Source organism: Trichomycterus rosablanca, chromosome 17 (genome assembly GCF_030014385.1).
Source record: "Trichomycterus rosablanca isolate fTriRos1 chromosome 17, fTriRos1.hap1, whole genome shotgun sequence".
In the NCBI taxonomy this organism is placed as follows: Eukaryota; Metazoa; Chordata; class Actinopteri; order Siluriformes; family Trichomycteridae; genus Trichomycterus; species Trichomycterus rosablanca.
In genome coordinates this window covers 27,364,241-27,389,377 of record NC_086004.1, presented here as the reverse complement: position 1 = coordinate 27,389,377, position 25,137 = coordinate 27,364,241, and the positions used below count along the sequence as shown (strand labels likewise).

The window sequence follows — 25,137 nt, the reverse complement described above, 5'->3', positions numbered from 1 at the left end:
TTCCTCCCACAGTCCAAGAAGTGCAAGTGAGGTGAATTGGAGATATAAAATTGCCCATGACTGTTTGACGTTAAACTTGTGAACTGATGAATCTTGTGTTACGAGTAACTACTAAGTTACTACTAAGTGTGTAAAACATGACGTTAAAATACTATGAAATAAATAATAGTATGGGTGACGTGAAAGACTTTGTCGCTGTCCAATCAGAGCGGTGTGTGAATAGCCAATCCTGGTGCCGGAGGCGGGACCTGTCGGAATTCGGGTAGGATTAAATGAAAACACTGCTCTACCAGTGACGGCGCATGCGCAGCCAGACTATAAAAGGCAAAACGGGCGGGGTTCAAAACCCTGATTATCTTGTGACTTATTCAGCGCATGCGCAGTGTGTGTAAACACAAAGTGCAACGGTGAAGTGTAGATTAAATGTGGATGAGTGGTGGATGTTACACAGTGCTAAAATCATCTGCTCGTAGCAATTATCTCACTTTTAATTACATAAAGATAAAAGCACCATTATTAAGTGCATAGGGGCGTGTTATAAGACAGAAACATATTATTGATGCTATCCAGTTGCATCTGTTTCAGTGTAGTGTATTTAGGAAAGCTGTATAAGCTAACTAAGTGGTAATTCATTTGTTTTTAAAACATCTATTCGAGGTACAGAGATGTCAAAGTCAGGCTCCGATGAGAGGACCTTCCTCAGTGGTGTTGTAGAAGGTGAGTTATGTCTACAGTAAATAATCAACTCATCTTATGCGTTTCGTTATTATGAAATAACGGTAAATCACGGTATTCCGTACAGTGCATGGGTATCGATAAATTTTAAGTTTGCATTTCAGTAAAACTAGCAATGTCGTTGCTATAACGTTTGTTTTCGTGTAATATAAGTAAATCCAGAAGATTTGTGTGTGAAGAGTAAAATGACAAGCCCAGGAGGAGAGCTGCACGGATTACTGTTATCACTATCAGTGTTCCGTACACCACGTCTTCCAGTGATTATTGTACTTTATTTATTTGTTTAACTAGTCGAAGTTAAACATTCATTCACCTTAAATTGCAGATAAGTCATTAACTCAGTGATTGAGACTATTAATACAGCATTTACACAGTCAGCTGACATGGAATACAGTCAGTGAACCTGCAGCACAACATTCAGTCTTAATAAGCTGTAATTGTTACTGGAGCTGTTTATGATTATAAATGCGTTCTAGGTTAATGCATTTTTGTATGAAATGACATTATTTTAAACTTATCACCTAATTTTTACATTTGCCTCTAAATTCATAATTAAACCTTACTTCACTTTAGTTTATTTTGCTCTGCCAGTGTTTGCATGGGTTTCCTTAGGGAACTACATTTACATTTTTCGTATCTAGCAGGCACTAGAACAGAATGCAAAGTGCCCTGCAGCCTGGTCTGAACTATTTGGTGGGATTAGAACCAGTGACCGTTTCATGACTAGTCCAGTAATAAGTGGACATGAGTGGATGAGCTCCCACTATATTGCTCATAGGAGTACAAATGTATCTACGCTTTGCATCAGGTGTTTCTGGGTAGGCTCTAGATCCACTGTGACCCTGATCAGGACTAAGTGGGTACTAAACTGAAAAATGGACATGGATACAAAAATGTTATTGTCTGAGCACTACATTACTACTGTAAATTGGCTGATGCTTGTACTGTGACCTTTGTATTTCAGGTTTTTATGGGCGCCCATGGACTATGGAGCAAAGGAAGGAGTTGTTTAGGAGGTAGTAAAAGATTTATGCACTTTGATTGCAGTTTTATAGCCTGTATGACTAAAGGTGGTTGATAGAGCAAAATATAAACTTATACCCTATAAGGTATTTTCACAATCATGTGTAAACTTTGCTAGCAAAACTTCAGTTCCCCCTGTTTATGTTCACATCAGTGGCTCCTAACTCTACTATTGAATGATTACAGCACATACTTCCAAAATCTTTATTTACATAGATGAGTTTCACAAAATATGACATATTCTGCTGGGTCAAAAGTATAGAAACAGCAGTTTAGGTGATTACATTGATAGTAATAAGATTTCACCTTATTACATGGCTTCTTTTTTCCAATACAGCAGGTTGCTTTTCTGTTCTTTAATAGATTGGGTAGTTCACTGCAGCCAAATACAAATTCAAAGTATATGGAAGAGTGGTCTCTTGTGATGGTGGCAGGGAAACCCCAAACTCACACTTTATGTTAAGAGAAAATTCATCTGAATGGTCAGATGTAGTCCAAGAACCACAAAAAAACTACTGAAGCTGCTGAGACCTGGCCAACACTGTACACAGTCAAGCAAACTTTTGAGTGTGATCAAATGTAAGGTTTACCAAAGACTAAAGACCATGTGAGAAACACCATTCAGTGTTACAGTACTGATGATACTTTCAGTATTATCAGAAAGCATATCATGTTTAAATTATTTATATCGATATCAACATCCTATTGTTAAGTCCTATTTTAATTCTATTTGTCATATGATCTGTATGTTTGATTTTTGTAGGGAGCAGAAATGGGGCTTGAACACCTACCTCTATGCCCCAAAAGATGACTACAAACACAGGATGTACTGGAGAGAGCTGTACACCTTAGAGGAGGCGGGTGAGAATCTTTTAACGTAACAGCTACAACCAGAAAGAGAAAACGGCCACAGTCAAGCACCAGAGGAATTACTGCTGGGGGATCTGGAAACAAACCATTTTGAACTATAAATGTGTCTGTTTCTGTGTCTTTAAAGAGCAACTGATCACTCTAATCTCTGCTGCAAAGGAGCGTGATGTCGAGTTTATCTATGCTATCTCACCTGGGCTTGACATTACATTTTCGAACCCTAAAGAGGTGGCAGCTCTTAAGAGGAAGCTCAGCCAGGTATTATTATGTGATTTGTTATCCTGCTCCTACACGTATGTCATTTAATCAAGTGGTGCATCTCTCTGGACACGCACATTTATTTTCGATTGATAAGAACGAACTGTACTTAATTATTTAATTGAGCATCCAAGTGATTAACGATAATTATGCAAAAAGTAGTGCCATAGAAACCGGTTCTAATGTTGGTGCACTGCTGCTAGCTCAAAGCAATGAAAAAGATAATACAAGGTTAAATATTTTATTACTATTGTCTAGAAGCCAAATCTAATAAAGATAGGTGTGTTTCTTACATGTTTGTTTGCTAAAGGCTTTCAGTCATTACAATAAATAGTTTTTAAATTAAGTGTTTGTCTCAGCTCCTCACAATTCTGCATTCACAGCTGATAGGAATGAATTTGTATCATCACTGAGCATCTGTGTCATTTGTGGTTCCATGTTATTATTATTATTATTATTATTATTATTATTAAACTTTTATGTAATAAGAGCCAAGGCACCCAGTGGGACTATAGGGATAAAAAAATAATAATAACATGTACAAACATGCAAACACAATACACATTTTGCAAATCTGGCTCACATGAAAGCTGTCTGGTAAAGATGGGTTTTAAAACTAGCTTTGTACACCAGCTTTGTTCCGTCTGCCACTCTTGTGAGGCAGATGCACCGGTAATGAGGACAGTAAAGTTAAAAAGTCTTATCAGGATGACTCTGTTTTATCAGTTTTATTGCATGTATCTCTGAGCCAGATCTGATTATCTGTCAGCGTGTTTTTTGCTTCTCGTGGCAGGTTTGTGAGTTCGGCTGCAGGTCCTTTGCCCTGCTTTTTGACGACATTGAGCCAGAAATGTGTCCTGCTGATAAGGAGGCTTTCAGCTCTTTTGCTGAAGCTCAGGTCTCTGTCACCAATCAAGTGTTTCAGCATCTTCAGGAGCCCCAGAGTTTTCTCTTCTGCCCAACAGGTAACGCTTCATACCGGCCGTCACAGTCTGCATTGCTTATAATGAAGTGGGTGACAACGTTAGATGTTTTTTCTACAGTCTGGATGAATGTCCTTGTAAAGAAAAAAATTCTAAATCAACCCGTCTTCTAATTAATGTGCAGAAATTGAAATCAGATTTAGCCAAGGATTATTTGCTGTAACATTTGTGTCTTTCAAAATCTAAAATCAGTAAATCAGCTCCCGTACTTTTCAAATATGAGCATTTTTTGTTCATTTCATTTTCATTACCAGTTTTATGATGTTCGTGATCAGTTTCATCTGGTATCATTGGAATCATTAAAACTATCCAGCTAGTTTTACAAGAGTTATTTTGTCTTGCAGATTACTGTGCTGCATTCTGTTCTCCTAATGTAAGCCAGTCATCATATTTACACACTGTTGGTGAGAAACTACTTCCTGGAATTGATATTCTCTGGACCGGTAAGATTCCTGTGCAAAACCTGTAACATGAAATGCTAAATAATCATTTTAATAATAATATTTTCAGATTTGAAATGTGTTTTGCATGTTGTAGAAGTTTATCTATATATTTCACTGCTGTTTCAGGTCCAAAAGTGGTCTCCAAAGACATCTCTGTGGAGTCTATCGAGGAGGTGTCTGCTGTTCTGCGGAGACCTCCAGTAATTTGGGACAACATACACGCGAATGACTATGACCCCCAGCGGCTCTTTCTTGGACCCTTCAAAAACCGGCCCACAGAGCTCATTCCCAAACTCAGAGGAGTGCTTACTAACCCCAACTGTGAATTTGAACCCAACTTTGTGGCTATTCATACACTAGCCACATGGTGCAAGTCATGGTGCAGCACAGGCCAGAAAGATGTGGCTATGGGTACGAGTGCACTTCTGCTTCTTCTGCACGTCACAATAACCTGCAGCATTTATGTTTTTCATTTGGGGAAGTTCATGAAAACATATTTCTCTTTTCTTAGTTTGTACTTCTGATACATGCTTTTCTTTTGAGAACATGCCCCTGCCCATTCAAATTCTATTAGAATTACAATAGTGACTGTAATTGAGTAGTGAAAGTAATTAAGGGCCTTGTTCAGGGGCCTAACAATAGCAACTTGGTGGTGGTGGTGGCGGCTTGAACTAGCAACCTTCTGATCACTAGTTCATTACCGTAACCACTAAGCTACCACTGCCCTTGAGTAAAAATGAATTAGAATATTCTGACGACCTGCCTGGGGTGTTTCCAGCCTTTTGCCCAATGAATCAAACTCACCATCATGGTAAAACAGACAATACATGAATGAATGAATGAATAATTTAAGGTTGTTCCTACTACAGATTGTTGATTTAATTAAATAATTAAGACTATTTAATGCAAACATGCTGCAGTATGAGTTTATTTCCTCTGCTGCTTTGCTTTACTCCTCAGTGTCTTTATTAAAATTCATGAAATCATTGCTGTGCAGATGGTGAAGATCAGGGATCCGACTACAACCCCAAGCAGGCTTTGCAGCTCGCCCTGACAGATTGGCTGGTGGAGTTTGGTGTGGCTGATCAACCTGACGGTAAATGTTCTGTTTGGGTGTGGACTGCAGTAGGCAACTTCTTCCTACCAAAAAAGCTTCTATATTTGACCTGCAGTATTAAAACCATGTTGGTGGTTATAAGCTGTCAGTGTTTAGATTCATTGGTCTGGTCATGTCTGCTCAAAGGATGGCACTGTCGCCTCACAGCAAGAAGGTTCTAGGTTTGGTTCCCAGGTGGAGTGGTGCAGGTCCTTTCTGTGTGGAGTTTGCATGTCCTCTTTGTGTCCAAGTGGATTTTCTCCAGGTGCTCCAGGTCTTCCCACAAGTCCAGAGACCTGCAGTCTGGCTGATTGGCGCTACTAAAATTGCCCTAAGTGTGTGTGTGGAGTGGGGACCTGTTCAGGGTGTTTCCTATGTTTCACCCGGTGAACTGGACCCATCACGACCCTGAATAGGGTAAAGCAGTGGTAAAACAAACAGTGAATGAATGAATATCTGCACAAAACGGAATAAACTGATTACAGGCCACAAAACATTCTTGGCTGATTCTCAACATTTGTTGAATACTGAAAATTTTCAGCTTAATCTTTAATCTTTCATGCCTTTTGTGTGTACAGTGTCTCGTGCTGGCAGCAGCCGTGCTAAGAAAGAGACCTCAGATGAGGAGCCCATGCAGACCGATGAGTACGTGCCCGGGCCCAGGGAGAACCCGCTGTACACGGCAGAACCGCTCACCCTGGAGGACCTGACGCTGCTTGCCGAGCTCTTTTATTTGCCTTATGAATACGGCCCCACCGCTCTCACCATGCTGCAGGAGCTCCACTGGCTCCGCAGCAATAGTAACGCCGCCACGTTCGGCCCTGTGCTAGCTGAGGATATTAAGGTGAGAACAGTTTAACAGTAATGTGCATCACTTTTCAGGCTTTAAATCAGCCAATTTATTTTACATAGCACAGATCACCCATTAAGTCCCCAGAGTTTAGATCATGTGACCACAATGGGTCAAGTGCCCATAAAAAGATGATATATTTTTAGTAAAGTGAAGGCTATGCTGACTGTGTTAAAGGTGTTTCTTTGCTAAAACACTAAGCAGGTTTAGTTTTGAAGGGCACACTGCATGCCTAACTGAAGCAAATTGAAACTGTGTTCTATTAGTCAGATTTTTTGGCAGATACTAAATGCTTTTGTAGCCAGCTAGAATTTCTTATATCTTTTGCTATCTGCTGCTTTATTAATATATAATTTGGAAGAATAATGATTAGTTAAAAGAGATGATTGATGTTTTTTTTTACAGTGCCATAAGAATGTAAAGATAGGCTGGACTGTACAGCTTTTCAGGTTTCATGAAGCAAACCTCAATATTCTGATTGGTGATTAATGCTGGGGGCATTAAATCCACACACCATCACTTTCAGTCTGTAGGTTCCAGTATAATACTGCAAGAACACAGAACCATCATATTCTGTAAAAAAAAAATCCCGAACTTTATTATTATTTAAAATTTTCTGACTTTGTGTTCCCACACAGGCCAAAGAATGGCGAGAGAGAGCCGAGCAGTTTGACAACATGTGTTCTGCCGTTGTTCGGATGTTTAACAGGCTGTCGAACGCCCCCAACAGAACCATTCTGTACGATCTGTACAACTACATCTGTGATATAAAGAGCGGAGTATCATTAGCCAGAGCATTTGTCAACAGTTTGGGTAAGTAAACAATGGCTTGATTAGAAATTATTATTTCAAATGCAAATAAATTCAGTTTTTTGTTTGTCCTTTTTATGATGGTCGAAAAGTCTACACTTTATACAGTGAGCTGCTGAATTTACCCCTGGTCAAAATTGGTACCAAAAAGGGCGCTGAGGTGGCGCTGCAGTAAATCACGCTAGCCCACTACCACTGAGATCAGGGGTTCGAATCTCAGCAGTGCTTTTGGCCAGTTGGCCGTTTACTCATTTATTCTATTGTATTGTATTGTATTGTATTGTATTATATTATATTATATTATATTATAATGTTATATTATTATATTATATTATAGTTTATTCGTTTATAGGCACGAATGGCTATGTGCAACACCAGTGTGATTGGCTCCAACATGTGTGTCACTTTTTACCATTTCACCTGCCAGCAGTGGATTCCCACAGAGAGCTGTACCTCTCATACACTTTGTGAATCTTCCACCACTCCTGCCGTTGCCTCAAACAGTGGTTTCAGATCAGGTTGATGGCACCGCCATGATTTGAACCCCAAAGGGGTGTGAGGATTGGCTTAGAGTTCCAAGGGGTGTGAATTGATTTTCTACATGGTCTTTGTTACATTTCGGTAAATTGTGAAAAAGATTTAATGCACACTGATAAAAATAGGGGGCTGAATACTTTCTAAATACTCTGTTTTTTACTTTGAACCAGGTGGGCATAATCCTCCTCCATCTCAAGTTATAAATGATGACCCGGAGCCCTGGGGCTTCAGAGGTGGACTTTCCGGGGAGTTCCAGGTTCATTATTTGACTCTCACTGCTGATTTAATAGGTTTTAAATTATTAAAATGCACAACACTGATTTAAATGTGAGGTATGTTGATGAACGGTGGAATATGTGAATGCGTAAGGATTTTAATCATTCACATCTGTAATTTAGAGAATGCTTCCATGCCACGGGAACCGAGATCTATACCCGACTCCACCTGCCACCCGAGTGTACACTATTCATCCATGCACTCCCAAAGATAAGGTAAGTCTACTTAAATTATTATTTAATTGTTCCAGATAACAATTATTGATAATTTTGTGGAGATAAACTACATATGTAGACATCTTTTTTGTCACAGAGACTACTGACTGGTAGATAAAATCAAACATTGAGCTATGCCATCTATGTGGACTTGGAATGCTAACTGCATAGCAGATCACCCAGCTATCAGTATCTAATTATTAATGCTTATTAATGCTTTTTTAGAAGAATAAAAGACAGGTTCCAAAAAGTCCATTTTAGAAGACTGAAGGTTGATGTTGGGTGTGGTGTTCAGATGTCCACAAACTTTGAGCATACAATACAAAGTCAGTTAACAATGGGTACTCATTATGTGTGTTGCTCTTGCAGGCTGAGGTTTTGAGGTTATTTAAAGAGATGCAGAGTGAAACACAACAACAAGCTGCATTAATTGGTGACAGGTAAGAATACAGTCACTTTTTCGGAAGTGAGTAGGTTTGAATGTTGCTAATGAATTTAGCCCTATCTTCTAAATCAGCAGTTATATACACTTACTGTTTACTTTATTTGGAACACCTTTACATCAGGTAGAATCACACCAGAAGGGAGAAGAGATGTGATCTAATGACTTTGCCAGACAGGCTGGTTGAAGTTTGTTAGGGAAATTCCTTGTAAATAAGAAAAAATCAAATAACAATTGCCAGATTAGTTTGAGCTGACAAAAATCAACTCAAATAACCACTCTTTACAAATGTGATAAGCAAAAAAGCACCAACACTTTAAACCTTAAGGCTGGTGGGCTACAACAACAGAAAACAATGGCACAAGCTTTTGAACAGCTTAATATTTGAAAATGGTGCCTGGTTGAGTGGATTTCGAGCAGGTCAGGGCCAGAATTGGGTGACTTATTAGACTTTAAATCCATGGTGCTGGTGGTGCAGTGGTGTGGGGATGTTTTCTTCATGCAATTATTACCCTAATGTCAGTTGATCATCATGCTGTTCCATAGTGGGTAATTTCCAGTACTCCTAGTATGGTGTTCCTAATAAAGTGGCCAGTCATTTAACAATAAGAGTTAAATTAAGTCTGTGTGTCCATTCTGTCAGGCTGGTAGAGGGTCAGGTTGCACCATCTAAAAACTGTGACCTGGTACTGGAGGATGAGGTGGGCATCTGTGGCTATGCTTTTGCTCTTACTGACGCCAAGACTGCCATGACCAAATCTCAGGTAAGAAGAAAAACACAGGGCTCGTTATTTATCTACCCACTGTTAAATCATTATATCGCACAAGCTTAATAACCACTGGCACAAGGTTGACTTCAACACAATCATCAGACAAAATATTTACAGTTTATATGCTACTTTACATAAACTTCATGTTTTATTTGTTTAGTAAATAGTTATGATGAAGGGCATTATTAAATTAAGAGGAGCAGGGCGAATCTATAGGCAGTTAATACACAGAGCGTTTAGAAGGTTAATCAAGTTTGTTTTTTTTAGCCGCCTTCCTTCGTCTCTGTGTGTGTGTCTGTAGTATCCTGAGACGATGCTGAGAGATTTTCCCTCCCTCATGGTCATTCAAATACACCCAAGAGTACCAGATCCCAACACTGCCAAATGCCTTATTGGAAATGTGCTCTGTTTACTGAAGGATGCTGGTGAGTTAAAGTGTCTCTCTGAATGAATCATTTTAAAACTCTTTGTATAATACATGTTAGATTTCTCTTATTTTTAATAAAGAAAAGCTCTCTATATTACTTTAATTGTTAGAAGTACAGCTATTAAAGTAACACAAAACTTGGGAGTGTTTTAATATAAAACTGTGTATAACACTGGCAAACAGGTATCAGGCTTGGGGAGGGTTGAAAGTTCTTTGAAAAAACTACATTTGCATTATTGGTAGTGGTGAATAATTTTATTAAATTAGTTATCACTGGCAAATAGGAGGCTGATATCCAGCTCTTATAAGCATTAAAACAGCACTGGCAGACCACCCATGTTTCCAAGTTTACACAGTCCAATCATCATCTTATAATAATTTGCTTGGTCCAAATTTATCACTGATGTAGTGCCCCCAGCCTAAAACTAAATTCCTGACCTCAACCATTTTGTTTTATGGTGGAAGTACTGAGGTATTGAGGTAAAATTGAAAGTAAAAAAAACCTGGATTCTACATTTACATTGTCAGCATTTAGCAGACGCTTTTATCCAAAGCGACTTACAGTACAGTCACAGTATATTGTCTAAGCAATTGAGGGTTAAGGGCTTTGCTCAAGGGCCCAACAGTGGCAACCTGGCAGTGGTGGGGCTTGAACCAGCAACCTTTGGATTACTAGTCCAGTACCTTAACCGCTAGGCCACAACTGTCCCAACTGTGGATTCTAAGATGCAGAATGCAAAAGAAGATCTGAATTGAATTTACTACAGGAGATGAATCTTTTAGTGGGGTGAAAGTGATTTAAAGATAAAACAATCAGTTTTAGTGTAAATTTGATAACTGAAATTGAAAGCTGCAGGTGCTCACACAGCACTGACAGCACTGAGAGTGACACTGAAAGAACGGATGATTTCTTGGATGAACAGCATGTAGATTCAGGTCCTAGATGGGTGTTATTCTTACAGATCTGTTGTATGTGTTTGTGTCTCAGGATCCACTGGGGTCTTTTGCGAGTTCAGATCAAACGACAGAAGAATGTTGGATTTCCTGCAGACTCTCGGTCTTCTTTACGTCCTCAAAGTGGAAGGACTTCCAACAGGTGTCGTCCTGATGGGGACAAAACTGTAACTGCGGACTGTCTTCGACTGATCGTAGCTGCTTGATTTAAGCCCACTTACTGCACTTTTATCAAAAAAAATCAATGCCAAACTAATCTAAATGTGATGCTGCAGAATGTGTGAGTGTGATTTTTATTAGTCCAAGCTGATCAAACTGATTTTTGTAGCATTTTGTTTTTGGGGGACATGTGCAGTTCTGTATCACACAATGCAGTAAAAACACTGTCAACAGTATTTATGTACAACTCAAGTATCTCTGATTATCACAAATCAGATGAGCCACAATCAGTGAGCATGTGCAGGATCAAAGTGAATAAAACATTTTGGACTGTAAGAACTTGTTTACACCTTGTTATTTCATTCAGTTTGACCTTTTTCCTGATTATGTTTAACCCAAATTCATTTACATCTTTGCACAATTGTGTTTATGTTTAGCCAAATTAAAATCTAGTTGTTGCATCATGTGAGATGCAAATCAGCTCATTTTATTTGACAATCAACTTTCTGCATCTCTTGTTTAAATAAGGCTTTTATTAATGAAGGAGAGTCACGTGTTGTAACTATTTTACATGAACCTTTATGTAGAGATATACTGATAATCAAGGTAAAGTGTATCAACGTAGCAGTACAGTAGATTTAATGATATGAAAACCAGAACGTGTTTGAGTGAGTGAGTGAGAAAAGCTTTTACCCACTCACTGTCTTAACTGCTTATACAATTATGGTCAGGTGGTCGCTGGAGCCCATCCCAGCTTTGCAATGGGTGCAAGGCACACAGTAACACTCCGGACGGGGCGCCAGTCCATCACAGGGCAGACACACACACACATACACGCACTCATTCACCTATAGGGCAATTCAGTGTCTCCAGTTAACCTGACTGCATGTTTTTGGACTGTGGGAGGACATTGGAGCACCCGGAGGAAACCCACGCAGACACGGGGAGAACATGCAAACTCCGGACCGCCCCGCCTGGGGATCGAACCCAGGGCCTTCGTGAAAACTTTTCTGTAAAACAAAAAAGCACCATCAATAAAAATACACTGTTAAACTGTTTAAACATATTTTCTTTTTTTATTTAGATGCAACAGAAGTTGGCTTTATATTGATAAATGATTTGCATCTCATAAATAAATAATGCCAACAGGGCAACAGTGTGTATGAACCCGCGTCGTGTTCTTAGTTAGGTTTAAAGTTTTATATCTATAACATTTTAATATCATCTAATAGTTTTTACAAATTTAGTTAGAAGACTAGTAATATCTCCATGGTCTACAACACTAAAAATATACATTATAATATCTATTTTTAAAATTACAGAACTTTTTTTAAACGTATTAAATCGGTGCCTGCTGTCTGTCATGTTTAAAATAATGAAAACAATCAAAACTACACTAGTAAGGTGTAGCGTTTAAAAGGTAAACCATCAAAATACATCTTTAGTTTTACACATTTTTTCTTCACATCTGATTGGCTGAAACAACAAAGTTGGGCTGGCGTCCAAATACTTGGCCATATATTGTGTGATTTTACTGTGATTTTAAAAGGCAAATCTGGGTCACATGAGAAAAATATAATTAAATTTGGGGTTTAATCATGCAGTGCGAGTGCAGCCGGGTTCCTTCTGCTAACTTTAAATGATTAAGTGAATCAGTTAAAGAAAATCTTGTTCAAATGTAAATAAACAATCATAAAAAATAAAAACACACTGACAAACGTTACATTTGCATCTCCAAGTACAAACTTTCCTTTCTGTTTTTCTGCATATTAAGAAGAGTCCGAGCACTGTGCATTTTAACTGAAAACTCCTGAGTCTATAGAAGTGCTGCTTGTTGAGGAAAGACCTCGACCACGTTCCATGTTCAGAAACTACAAGACAAGCACATAACGCTCTGTGAGCGGCCGTAAAAACATTAAAACATTTACATTTGCATTCATTGGTCTCCCTCACAATGGCAGCAGGTTTCAGGCATGTCTCCATCAGCCCAGCATGCCTAGACAGAAATCTCATAAAGAAATAAATACTGCATTATCTTTTTATGACATTTCAATACACTACATTGCACTGTTCTGAATTTCCTACCAAACTAGACTAAAATTCTAGATGAACTCCAGCCCCTCGTACTTCACGTCTCCTATCTTCGTCTCGGGCAGCAGGATTTTACCGTCCAGAGTGAAGGCTGTGATGTACGTGGCAATTTTCCCAGCATCCTCTTCAGACTTCAGTGCCAGGATTAGACGATCGTTGGTGTTGGGTATGAACCTGAAGGCAGAAAAGCCGTGGGTCAGGGTCAGCGGGCCGGTGTGGGACACTGAGAAATGGCTGAAATCCGGCGGGCAGCTGAGGAGCATGTTGGTGCCACGGCGCTCGTCGGCCGTCTCGTCGTAGCGCTCGGAGCTGGCGCGGCGTGGGAGGAAGAACCAGCGCTTCAAATGCTCGCTCCAAGCACCCGACTCGTGGATCAAGTAGCCTGAAAAAGAAAAGGACTGGTTAGAGCCAAGAACAGTATTGTGAATATAAATATTAACAAAATCATTTCCCGTTCCATCCTCAGTTCATTTTGAAAATGACCACGCAACCGTCTTGATTCTTCACCCAGAACTCTAGGAGACGAATCAGGGCTCTTTTCTGTACCAGCACCCAAGTGGTGGAACGAACTTGCCCTGTCTGTTTGAACTTCGCAGTCTCTCACTGTCTTCAAAAGACGATTAAAGACCATCATCGCCTCTTTACTGAGCACTTAGGCTGAGTAATTACATGTACTTACTAACCTTCTATATCACCTTTTTTTTAAAAATTGTTCTAACAAGGTTTCAGCAGATTTGTATCCTTGGACTGTTGTCACAAACTACAGTTTACTGTGGAAGGATAGGAGCATCTGCTAAATGCAAAAAATGTAAACATACAGTAAATAAACATCCTATAAAACTTACTGGAACTAAAAGGCAAACATTAATGTAAAAACCTTGTGTTTAGAACAGGGATGAGGAACTTTGAACCTCTTAATTGTTCTTACTCTGCACTTTATTTAATATCCACTTAAACAAATACACAGATGAGTCAAAACATTAGATCACACAATTAATATGCCATCAAAACTCAAAACTCAGCTCTGACCCAACATGACCTGGACTCCACAAGCCATTTAAAGGAGTCCTGTGGTATCTGATATCAGGACATAAACTTTTGTACAAAGCACCCCTTGCTGTTCTGGAAACGTCTTTATGCTGATCGTATCTGCAGCATTCAACACATGAACTATCAGTAACTCCAGTCAGACCAACCTTTAATATATCCATGACCGTCACATTCAAAACTGCTTTCCTGACCAACGCTCTATTGACTGAATAGACACAAATTTACACAGGCATACTTGTGAGAAGCCTTCTCAGAAGAGTGATTGTTGTTATACCTAAAAAGGTCAGAGAGATCATAGAGGTCACTTTAGTTTAATACCATTTGTTTTTGATGGAATGTCCAACAAGCTCATATAGTGACTGTATGTATGTAGCTGTAAGAAGGTCAGTAGGTACTGCGCTGCAGCATGTTTTGAATACAGACTCGCTGGTTTACTTTGGCTTTTTAGCTCATTTTCCTGAACATTTACATGTTTCTACACAGCATGTTTCCTGCTGCAGTCCTTATCGAGCAACACCAGTCGCTGCTGCTAGTCTGCTGTCTAAACAGATATGACTGGCTATGTCTGGGGGGGGTGTCTTCTTATTGGCTCAAATACGTAAATACAAATTTGCTTTGTAAGTTTAATATGATACGGCCTGTTGTTTATACCTAACGTGTTTTTCTATTACTGTGGGATTCATAAACGTCGATACTCAGGGGGGTGACAACGTCATCCACAACTCAGTCCCTAAGCTGTTCCCATTTTAGAGTTGTCACATGATACCGTTTTGCTTTATTACCTGGTGGTTTGATGCTTGCTGCATTTCGCAGGCCGTTGTAGTGAGGCACCCAGTTCTCGTGCTGCACATCACCGCGGTAACCGATGATCTTTACCCATTGGGGGTCGTTGTTGACAAACTCGCCCGTGGCGGTGGTCCACTCCTTCCCCAGCCCGCCCACATACAGGTGCTCATCCTTCACCGCCAGCCATTCTGCCTTAAAACCTGAGTAAAAAGATAAGAGTCGGATTATTATTTTAGAATTCCGCTTGAACAATGCACTTTTAAGGTGGTCAGTGCTTGAGTTTTACAACAAACAGTACATCAACCCTGCACATGTTGTGTTCATAACATGTACTAGTTTACATGTTGATCCTCAACATGTCAGAAGATTAACAGTGCGGGATGGCGCAGCACCAGCAAACTAGTACTATATACAAAAAAACAACTGTACTATTTTTGGCTTGGTGCCTGATTGTGTGACAGTTTCCAGGACATATTAAGTGACCTAGAACAACACAAACTGAGTCAAATCTCTGGTAGTCATATTTCTACAGTTTAATGACCAATATTATCATATCACCTGGCCTTAGTCCAGCTTGTTTATGTATTTTGGTAGCATGAAAAACAAAAATGCTTTAGTTCATTGTCTGTTATCGAAACAACCATCTACATTTTGGTTGTTGACAGGAAGCTTTTTATTGTTCTGTATGAAAACACAGAACTACATGTACTGCTTGTCTAACATTGTCTTACCAATGTTTTTTCACAGTTAATTGGGTTTCTAAGTGAGCTACAGAATTCATAATTTGTCTGACTAATATTGAAAGTCTTTACAACTACTAACACATGATGCTTGATCTCAAGGGTTAAGGCCATCTTTTCCACCAAGACAGCACCAGTGATCGAGTTAAACACTAATTTTATTTAAGATTTTATGAAAAAAATCTGGCCATGATATTTAGAACTGTGTGTTTGAGAATTAAACCATGCTCCTCATAAATTTATACCTAATTTAATTCATGATTTGTAGCAGTTGTAGCCTAGTGTTAAGGTACTGGGGAAGGTTGCCGGTTTAAGCCCCACTACTGTCAGGTTGCCACTGTTGGGCCCTTGAGCAAGGCCCTTAACCCTCAATTGCTCAGACTGTATACTGTCACAGTAAATGCCAAAAATGTAAATGTAATAATTTATTATTTTATCTCACATCTATGCACTCAATACAAGGCTTAATTATAGGTCACTAAAACTATCGAATACATAAAAAATATAGATAACTTAAATTAAATAAAAATAATAAATTATGAAATAAAAAATGATTTATTTATGTGGTAGTTGACTCAGACTTTTTGAACAGCTCTGTAGGAAAGTTTCTTGGATCGGGATCAGTGTCTAATCTGAGACTTTAAATATCAAATCAGCACTAACATTTTCACTCGGTGTAGAACCTTGTGTTGACTGATAATGCCGCTCTTAGCTGTATACAGATAAAAAAATAAGTGTTCCTCTCTCACCTTTAGAAACGGTGCCATCTCCATCAGGCAGAATGACCCAGGGCACAACCCTGTTGCCCTGAATACGATACACCACACCCGTACGATCATCTACACTGTACAGATGCCCGTTAAACGCCACCAGGTCAGAGAGCTCCATGCCGCGGCCTTTTTCCGAAAGGTGGCTCTCCAGCACGGACGTGTCCGGGTCCCACTCCACCTCGACGTTTTCCCTACTGTCCGACACCAGCAGATAGCCTCGGCGCATGTAACTGAACCAGGTGTTGTCCTTCGTGCTGCGGGAATTTGTATCCAAGTCTGCAATCACTGCAATGCGGTAGCGAACGCCGTACGCCGTTTGTTCCGGCGGGCTCAGGGGGTAGGTGGAATTGTAATGCATCTCAGTAACCACTTTTGATTCAGTTTCCCGAATCAAGCGGCGTGAGTGGAAAGCGTCACTGCTGTGGTGACGAGTAAACTGCTGCATTTGTCCGTTCGTGATGCTTCCTGCTGTCTGGTGCATGTAGAACAGAAGGCACAAGGCTAGCATGGCTACCACTATGATCACCCTCCATTTAAAATAAAAGCGAGAGTCTGAAGAAGCACTGCCGATGGAGGCCAAGGAGGGCAGGGCCCTTATGGAGATCCGAGTAGAGGACATTGGGTCATCTGCAGATGGACCTGTAGTAAAAGAAAGAATAAGGGAAATTTTATGAGACTGGAAAAAAGGAGAAGAACAAGATGAAGAGAGTTTAATACACAAAGCTAAAGCTACATTTGCTTAGTAATGTTGTTTGTGTTCCACTCTGGATATCAGGTGTCCTGCTGTGGAAATACCCAACCACGTCCTTAAGTAAGTGGAAAGCTGATCATAGTAAACAGATTTAGACTGAGGCCTCTTAGCTTGCAACTGAAAACATGGCAGCTTTTGACCACTCATGTTTATTATTTACTGTCTTAATGTAATACATTTCATTAAGCGTCACATTTGCTACCTGGTTTAGAAATTTTAATTTATTTATTTTTGTCACTATGACCATTAGACACAGAAAATGGACATTTGTTTGGCCACTAAATGTATTTATTTATTAGGATTTTAACGTCATGTTTTACACTCCTTGGTTACATTCATGACAGAAACGGTAGTTACTCATTACACAAGGTTCATCACGTCTTTGGACTGTGGGAGGACACCGGAGCTTCCTGTCAGACAGACATAGACCCACACAGACATAGGGAGAACATGCAAACCACACAGAAAGGACCCGGACCGCCCCACCTGGGGATCAAACCCAGGACCTTCTTGCTGTGAGACGATAGTGTTACCCACTGAGCCACCCTCTTCCAAAAAAATATGTTCACATGTACTTGGTATTTATCTGATTTTGTATGCAGTCATGAAAACCGCATACCTCCCGATCGCTAGGCTGTACGCCAACCTAGTCAAAGCCAATCGTGTCTGTGTAGACACCTGACTGGCCGACAGCACCACTAAGATTTAAACCACGAATCTCAGCCATATTGGGCTAGCATGATTTACCGCTGCGCCACCCTGCATTCCTTTAATGAAGGTCCAGTAAACAAAGAATGTATTTGTTTCAAATGAATCATTTCCACATTAACAGGATATATTACATTAACACAACTGTGTTATTTGGCGTTTGAATTAAGCTGATTTAAAACAACATTGTTTAATTTGTGCATGTGGTGAGTGCCTCGAGTTGTGTTGTGTGGTGTGTTGTACCTTGGGAGCAAACATCTACTTAACGCGTGTTTACATGGCACAAGTACAAAATAATAAAGAAAACTAAACACCATAAACCTCAACTGCTCTTTAAACTTCAATTGTAATTTGTCTCAAATATATTAGATCAGGCCTCTCATTTCCATGCTTAGAGTTCATTCACTGAAAGGTTAACCGGTGGTACAAAGTGCATTTTACACCTCTGAAGGTGAGAAACACTTTGAGACTTTGGTTGTGTAATGCATGTGAGCACTGATAAAGGTGAGGCTCATTATAGCCGAGTCATTTCATACACGATGCATCTTAGATCATCTTATATTAGTAAGAATTGAATGTATTACCATTTGCACTGTATTGTTCCTACACTCATGAAACTAAAATACTTTTTTCTAAACAAATTTTCTACATTATTTTCACTTTGAGACACATATGACGTAATAATTCACCTCCTAGCTGGTTGGTTTATTGCATAACATTTTTTATCTCAATCCTTTTTATAAATAACTATTGAGAAAATAAATAGAATATAATAGAAAAATTAACCTCTGGAACCAAATCTGTTGAGGGTGTCTGGACACTAAACTCTATTTTATAACGCTGGAGTTTCATGCAGAAATTACTACAAAAGAACAGAGCGAGTGTTCTGGCTCCATGGCACTGCAAGCCGACGCAAGTAATCACTGCGAACAATAAAAGCCATTATTCCAGGTTCATGTCACTCCCCACACCAGCAATTTCCACATATAATGAACATTTACATGCCAGCTTCATACTTCATGTTAAATTATTTTAAAGGCTCTAGAAAATCTGAATTTACAGCTGATTAGCTAAAAAAATATTCAATGGTTTCTTGAGTGTAGGTTAAAAAGAAGTGATATTACAAATATACAGTGTATCACAAAAGTGAGTACACCCCTCACATTTCTGCAAATATTTCATTATATCTTTTCATGGGACAACACTATAGACATGAAACTTGGATATAACTTAGAGTAGTCAGTGTACAACTTGTATAGCAGTGTAGATTTACTGTCTTCTGAAAATAACTCAACACACAGCCATTAATGTCTAAATGGCTGGCAACATAAGTGAGTACACCCCACAGTGAACATGTCCAAATTGTGCCCAAATGTGTCGTTGTCCCTCCCTGGTGTCGTGTGTCAAGGTCCCAGGTGTAAATGGGGAGCAGGGCTGTTAAATTTGGTGTTTTGGGTACAATTCTCTCATACTGGCCACTGGATATTCAACATGGCACCTCATGGCAAAGAACTCTCTGAGGATGTGAGAAATAGAATTGTTGCTCTCCACAAAGATGGCCTGGGCTATAAGAAGATTGCTAACACCCTGAAACTGAGCTACAGCATGGTGGCCAAGGTCACACTGCGGTTTTCCAGGACAGGTTCCACTCGGAACAGGCTTCGCCAGGGTCGACCAAAGAAGTCGAGTCCACGTGTTCGGCGTCATATCCAGAGGTTGGCTTTAAAAAATAGACACATAAGTGCTGCCAGCATTGCTGCAGAGGTTGAAGACATGGGAGGTCGGCCTGTCAGTGCTCAGACCATACGCCGCACACTGCATCAACTCGGTCTGCATGGTCGTCATCCCAGAAGGAAGCTGACGCACAAGAAAGCCCGCAAACAGTTTGCTGAAGACAAGCAGTCCAAGAACATGGATTACTGGAATGCCCTGTGGTCTGACGAGACCAAGATAAACTTGTTTGGCTCAGATGGTGTCCAGCATGTGTGGCGGCGCCCTGGTGAGAAGTACCAAGACAACTGTATCTTGCCTACAGTCAAGCATGGTGGTGGTAGCATCATGGTCTTGGGCTGCATGAGTGTTGCTGGCACTGGGGAGCTGCGGTTCATTGAGGGAAACATGAATTCCAACATGTACTGTGACATTCTGAAACAGAGCATGATCCCCTCCCTTCGAAAACTGGGCCTCATGGCAGTTTTCCAACAGGATAACGACCCCAAACACAACCTCCAAGATGACAACTGCCTTGCTGAGGAAGCTGAAGGTAAAGGTGATGGACTAAACCCAATTGAGCACCTGTGGCGCATCCTCAAGTGGAAGGTGGAGGAGTTCAAGGTGTCTAACATCCACCAGCTCCGTGATGTCATCATGGAGGAGTGGAAGAGGATTCCAGTAGCAACCTGTGCAGCTCTGGTGAATTCCATGCCCAGGAGGGTTAAGGCAGTGCTGGATAATAATGGTGGTCACACAAAATATTGACACTTTGGGCACAATTTGGACATGTTCACTGTGGGGTGTACTCACTTATGTTGCCAGCCATTTAGACATTAATGGCTGTGTGTTGAGTTATTTTCAGAAGACAGTAAATCTACACTGCTATACAAGCTGTACACTGACTACTCTAAGTTATATCCAAGTTTCATGTCTATAGTGTTGTCCCATGAAAAGATATAATAAAATATTTGCAGAAATGTGAGGGGTGTACTCACTTTTGTGATACACTGTATATAAATATATTTCTACAGATTTAGTGTTCATCACCCAGCAGCTCTTACCCTGTTTCCTTTCTCTTGCTCTCCTTTGATTTTTCCTGCCGCCCATTCGGGACACTGTTGCTATCTCTACGGAATGAAGTTCTCCTGATTTCTCTCTTTCCTACGCTCTTTACTCCTCTCATGCCGGCTCTACAAGCACAGCCGAGCCTCTGTAACGCTGAACACTGACTTCGATAAGTTCTGAACTTTTACCTGCTACATGGATTATTGATTAGCTTAAAAAGAGAAGCGCTTGTTCCACTGTCAGGCATTTTACAAGACTCCGGGCTGATTTGAATATTCACTTTGCTTGTCTGAGACTGTGCTTTTACTTTTGGTTAGCTCCTGCACTCTTACAACAAATCTACACATAATCATTAACGTTCACTAATTTCCAAAGGTCAATTTCATAGGGTTTACTTAAAATGAAATCTTATTACAAGTTCTTTTTCAGAACCCGAATGGTTTATTTAAACCACATTATTATTAGTAATTTCAAGATTTGTTAATCCATAACAATATATCATACACGGCTTTACAATTACTAACCTATTGCATCTTAAAAATAAAAATAAAATGTTTCAAAATCCATTTATTTTACGATGAGTAGTGTATATGGATTACAAAATCAGCTTTAAAACGTACAAAAGATGTTTGTCAAATCTGTCGTAAATCTATGTTAACTGGGGATGTAACGATACACTCGATGCAATATGATTCACGATACTGGGTTCACGATACAATTTTTCCCCAATTTTTTTTAAACAAAATGAAATTGAAAACAAATTATGACAAAGTTTCCTTTTTATTTATTTAATAGTTTCCTATTATTTCTCTTTAAAAAAATAAAACTGTATTTGCACATTTTATTTATCTTAATAATGAATGCCCTTTTATTTCTGAGGTAGGTACAAACTATGCCAAACAATGCTTATTGTGTAAAGAAAACTGAAATGAAATTTAAAACAAATCCAACATTATATAAATAAATGAATAATACAAATAAAGAAAGTATCCTCATGAATAAATTTGGCTGGAAAACCCCCTACCTGGCAACTCTGTGAAGTGTCATCAACCAACTCTGCTGTTTAAAGTGAATATCGATTCATCTTAAATGAATAACCGATTTGAATCGTGGTACATGGGCACCGATTTTTAACTGTCTTGTGGTGCATCGTTACATCCCTAATGTTAACAGAATGAATCTGAAGCTAATGCTAACCAAAGTACAGTGTATCACAAAAGTGAGTACACCCCTCACATTTCTGCAAATATTTTATTATATCTTTTCATGGGACAACACTATAGACATGAAACTTGGATATAACTTAGAGTAGTCAGTGTACAGCTTGTATAGCAGTGTAGATTTACTGTCTTCTGAAAATAACTCAACACACAGCCATTAATGTCTAAATGGCTGGCAACATAAGTGAGTACACCCCACAGTGAACATGTCCAAATTGTGCCCAAAGTGTCAATATTTTGTGTGACCACCATTATTATCCAGCACTGCCCTAACCCTACTGGGCATGGAATTCACCAGAGCTGCACAGGTTGCTACTGGAATCCTCTTCCACTCCTCCATGATGACATTACGGAGCTGGTGGATGTTAGACACCTTGAACTCCTCCACCTTCCACTTGAGGATGCGCCACAGGTGCTCAATTGGGTTTAGTCCATCACCTTTACCTTCAGCTTCCTCAGCAAGGCAGTTGTCATCTTGGAGGTTGTGTTTGGGGTCGTTATCCTGTTGGAAAAAGGGATTTTTTCAGTTTTCGAAGGGAGGGGATCATGCTCTGTTTCAGAATGTCACAGTACATGTTGGAATTCATGTTTCCCTCAATGAACTGCAGCTCCCCAGTGCCAGCAACACTCATGCAGCCCAAGACCATGATGCTACCACCACCATGCTTGACTGTAGGCAAGATACAGTTGTCTTGGTACTTCTCACCAGGGCGCCGCCACACATGCTGGACACCATCTGAGCCAAACAAGTTTTTCTTGGTCTCGTCAGACCACAGGGCATTCCAGTAATCCATGTTCTTGGACTGCTTGTCTTCAGCAAACTGTTTGCTGGCTTTTTTTGTGCGTCAGCTTCCTTCTGGGATGACGACCATGCAGACCGAGTTGATGCAGTGTGCGGCGTATGGTCTGAGCACTGACAGGCTAACCTCCCACGTCTTCAACCTCTGCAGCAATGCTGGCAGCACTCATGTGTCTATTTTTTAAAGCCAACCTCTGGATATGACGCCGAACACGTGGACTCAACTTCTTTGGTCGACCCTGGCGAAGCCTGTTCCGAGTGGAACCTGTCCTGGAAAACCGCTGTATGACCTTGGCCACCATGCTGTAGCTCAGTTTCAGGGTGTTAGCAATCTTCTTATAGCCCAGGCCATCTTTGTGGAGAGCAACAATTCTATTTTTCACATCCTCAGAGAGTTCTTTGCCATGAGGTGCCATGTTGAATATCCAGTGGCCAGTATGAGAGAATTGTACCCAAAACACCAAATTTAACAGCCCTGCTCCCCATTTACACCTGGGACCTTGACACATGACACCAGGGAGGGACAACGACACATTTGGGCACAATTTGGACATGTTCACTGTGGGGTGTACTCACTTATGTTGCCAGCTATTTAGACATTAATGGCTGTGTGTTGAGTTATTTTCAGAAGACAGTAAATCTACACTGCTATACAAGCTGTACACTGACTACTCTAAGTTATATCCAAGTTTCATTTCTATAGTGTTGTCCCATGAAAAGATATAATGAAATATTTACAGAAATGTGAGGGGTGTACTCACTATTGTGATACACTGTATGTATCATTAACTGGATCATTGTTCAGGTACAGTCAAACTGACAAACAGTCTTCAAATATTATATGAATGAAACATGATATACACATCAGAAAACAAGCCAAGGAATACTAAAATAAATCCATCCGACCAAAATATTTCAATTATTTAATTATCCAATTAAGAGAAAGTATAATCTGTATTAATATGCTTATTAATAAGGCTGCACAGTCTGTAACGATCCACGTTATTTCAGTGTGTGTGCTTGTGTGGCATGCCTGCAGTTCAGGTTTGGTATATAATGGTACATTATCAAAAGAAGAATCAGACTACAATGCACAACTGAAGTCTTATATCAGGCAAGAAGGGGCAAAAATTCCACTTGCCAAAGCTGCAACAATTAGTTCTCTCAAGTCCTAAATGAATTTCTTTGTACTTTTGTCAGGTAAATAAATGTTCAACAAAATGAATGAATCCTTGTTGTTACTGCATTTAACAAATTCTTTAAATTTTAAAGCAAATGGGGTTTGTAGGTTTTTAGAGACATGCATGACCCAGGTAAAATATTGATTATAACACTGTTATTATTATAAAATTTATAAGTCACCCAAAAGCACAATGGTTAACAGCAGACTGAAGTTACGAATGAGAAAAACATTAACACAAATGAGAACATATAAATGATGTAAAATATGATGTCAAATCATATAGATGTTGTCACTGTGGCACAAACTTTCACTGCTGCAAAGCTTTCTAAAATGCTGACAACAGTCCCATGAATTAGTGTAATTAAATATCTAATTTACAGTCTAAGTTAACAGATTATCACTAATGACTAATTAACTAACTAGTACCACTAATGCAGTGGTGGCTCAGAGCTTGGGGCTCTGGGTGCAGTCAAGGAGTCACTGTTGGGCCCTTAAACAAGGCTCTTAATCTCTTAACCCCAACTTCCAAACAAGCTGGAATGTGTTAAGAAATTAATTTAACTATACTGTGTATAATAGGTGTATATTTAACAATAAAATCCTTCTTCTTTTAGTGTCTATTCGAGGTAAATAAAACTGCGTACTAACGTACTAAACAGTACGCTAGTATTAGTTACCATGGCTCCCACAGACGACTTATTGATTAGCCGATACGTACTACTTAGTATGTTAGTATGCTGCCTGGAGTCGATGTTATACTGTTATAAATGTTGTGTTTTTAAGTTTTACGTTGCGAATTGAGACTTATTCTTGCGACTTTTAATTATTTAGATTTGTTAAAGTGTAGTTATGTAAAGTTTAACCCAATCTATATCACTCAGACTGTATTTAGGTACTAACAGTACTAGTATGGACCCTAGCTAACGTTAGTATTCCGACATAATTCAAACGATAAACAAAAACATTTAAATACTTACTTACAGCCCGACTGTCCTTAATTGTGTAGTTGTTTTGATGCCGGTTTTGTAGCAGAATGTGAAAGGACTATCTGCGCTCCATCTTCAACACAAGCCTGCGACAGCCAGGCCTTTCCCCCCTTCCCTGCAGCCCTATAACGTTGCTACTGTGCCTACAAACCGGTTCCCACTATATACCCCACCCGTATTCCTGAAAGTCCCGCCTCCTCAGCTATAATTGGCTGGTTTATGCTCAGCCAGCTCGTTGATTGGTCAGTTGATAAGTCGTTACATGCCTGGCAGTGTTGGACATACTGTAAGTCCGAAACCACACCCTTCTCTCTATACAAGGAACAATTCATTCACCTTTTGGTGTTCTCTAAGCAGGGTTGGGCTGAATAGAAATGAAATCGTGACTAAAACTCAATACCTTCTTCTACTTAAACACTAAGCCATA

The 25,137-nt window shown here is 39.7% G+C and overlaps 2 protein-coding genes across 3 annotated transcripts; one reads left to right on the top strand and one right to left on the bottom strand.

Annotated features, from left to right (window-relative positions):
• The first annotated feature begins 444 nt into the window (after nt 1–444).
• ogal (O-GlcNAcase like) lies at nt 445–11,187 on the top strand. Its single transcript, XM_063012594.1, has 16 exons — nt 445–717; nt 1,700–1,751; nt 2,522–2,619; nt 2,756–2,886; nt 3,680–3,851; nt 4,214–4,312; nt 4,439–4,723; nt 5,310–5,408; nt 5,987–6,252; nt 6,897–7,071; nt 7,776–7,861; nt 8,004–8,096; nt 8,466–8,536; nt 9,182–9,302; nt 9,610–9,733; nt 10,724–11,187. Exons 1-16 carry the CDS (start codon nt 666–668, stop codon nt 10,858–10,860), a joined length of 2,061 nt encoding a protein of 686 aa, XP_062868664.1. The 5' UTR covers nt 445–665; the 3' UTR covers nt 10,861–11,187.
• Nucleotides 11,188–11,904: 717 nt separating this feature from the next.
• On the bottom strand, nt 11,905–24,854 carry cant1b (calcium activated nucleotidase 1b). Of its 2 annotated transcripts, none has more exons than XM_063013199.1 (4): nt 24,702–24,854; nt 16,265–16,924; nt 14,772–14,975; nt 11,905–13,321 (listed from the first exon to the last, which is right to left on the bottom strand). In XM_063013199.1, exons 2-4 carry the CDS (start codon nt 16,902–16,904, stop codon nt 12,951–12,953), a joined length of 1,215 nt encoding a protein of 404 aa, XP_062869269.1. In that variant the 5' UTR covers nt 16,905–16,924; nt 24,702–24,854; the 3' UTR covers nt 11,905–12,950. The 2 variants fall into 2 exon arrangements, with proteins under 2 accessions (XP_062869269.1, XP_062869270.1); XM_063013200.1 differs by having other exon boundaries at nt 24,706–24,854.
• Between the last annotated feature and the right edge of the window lie 283 nt (nt 24,855–25,137).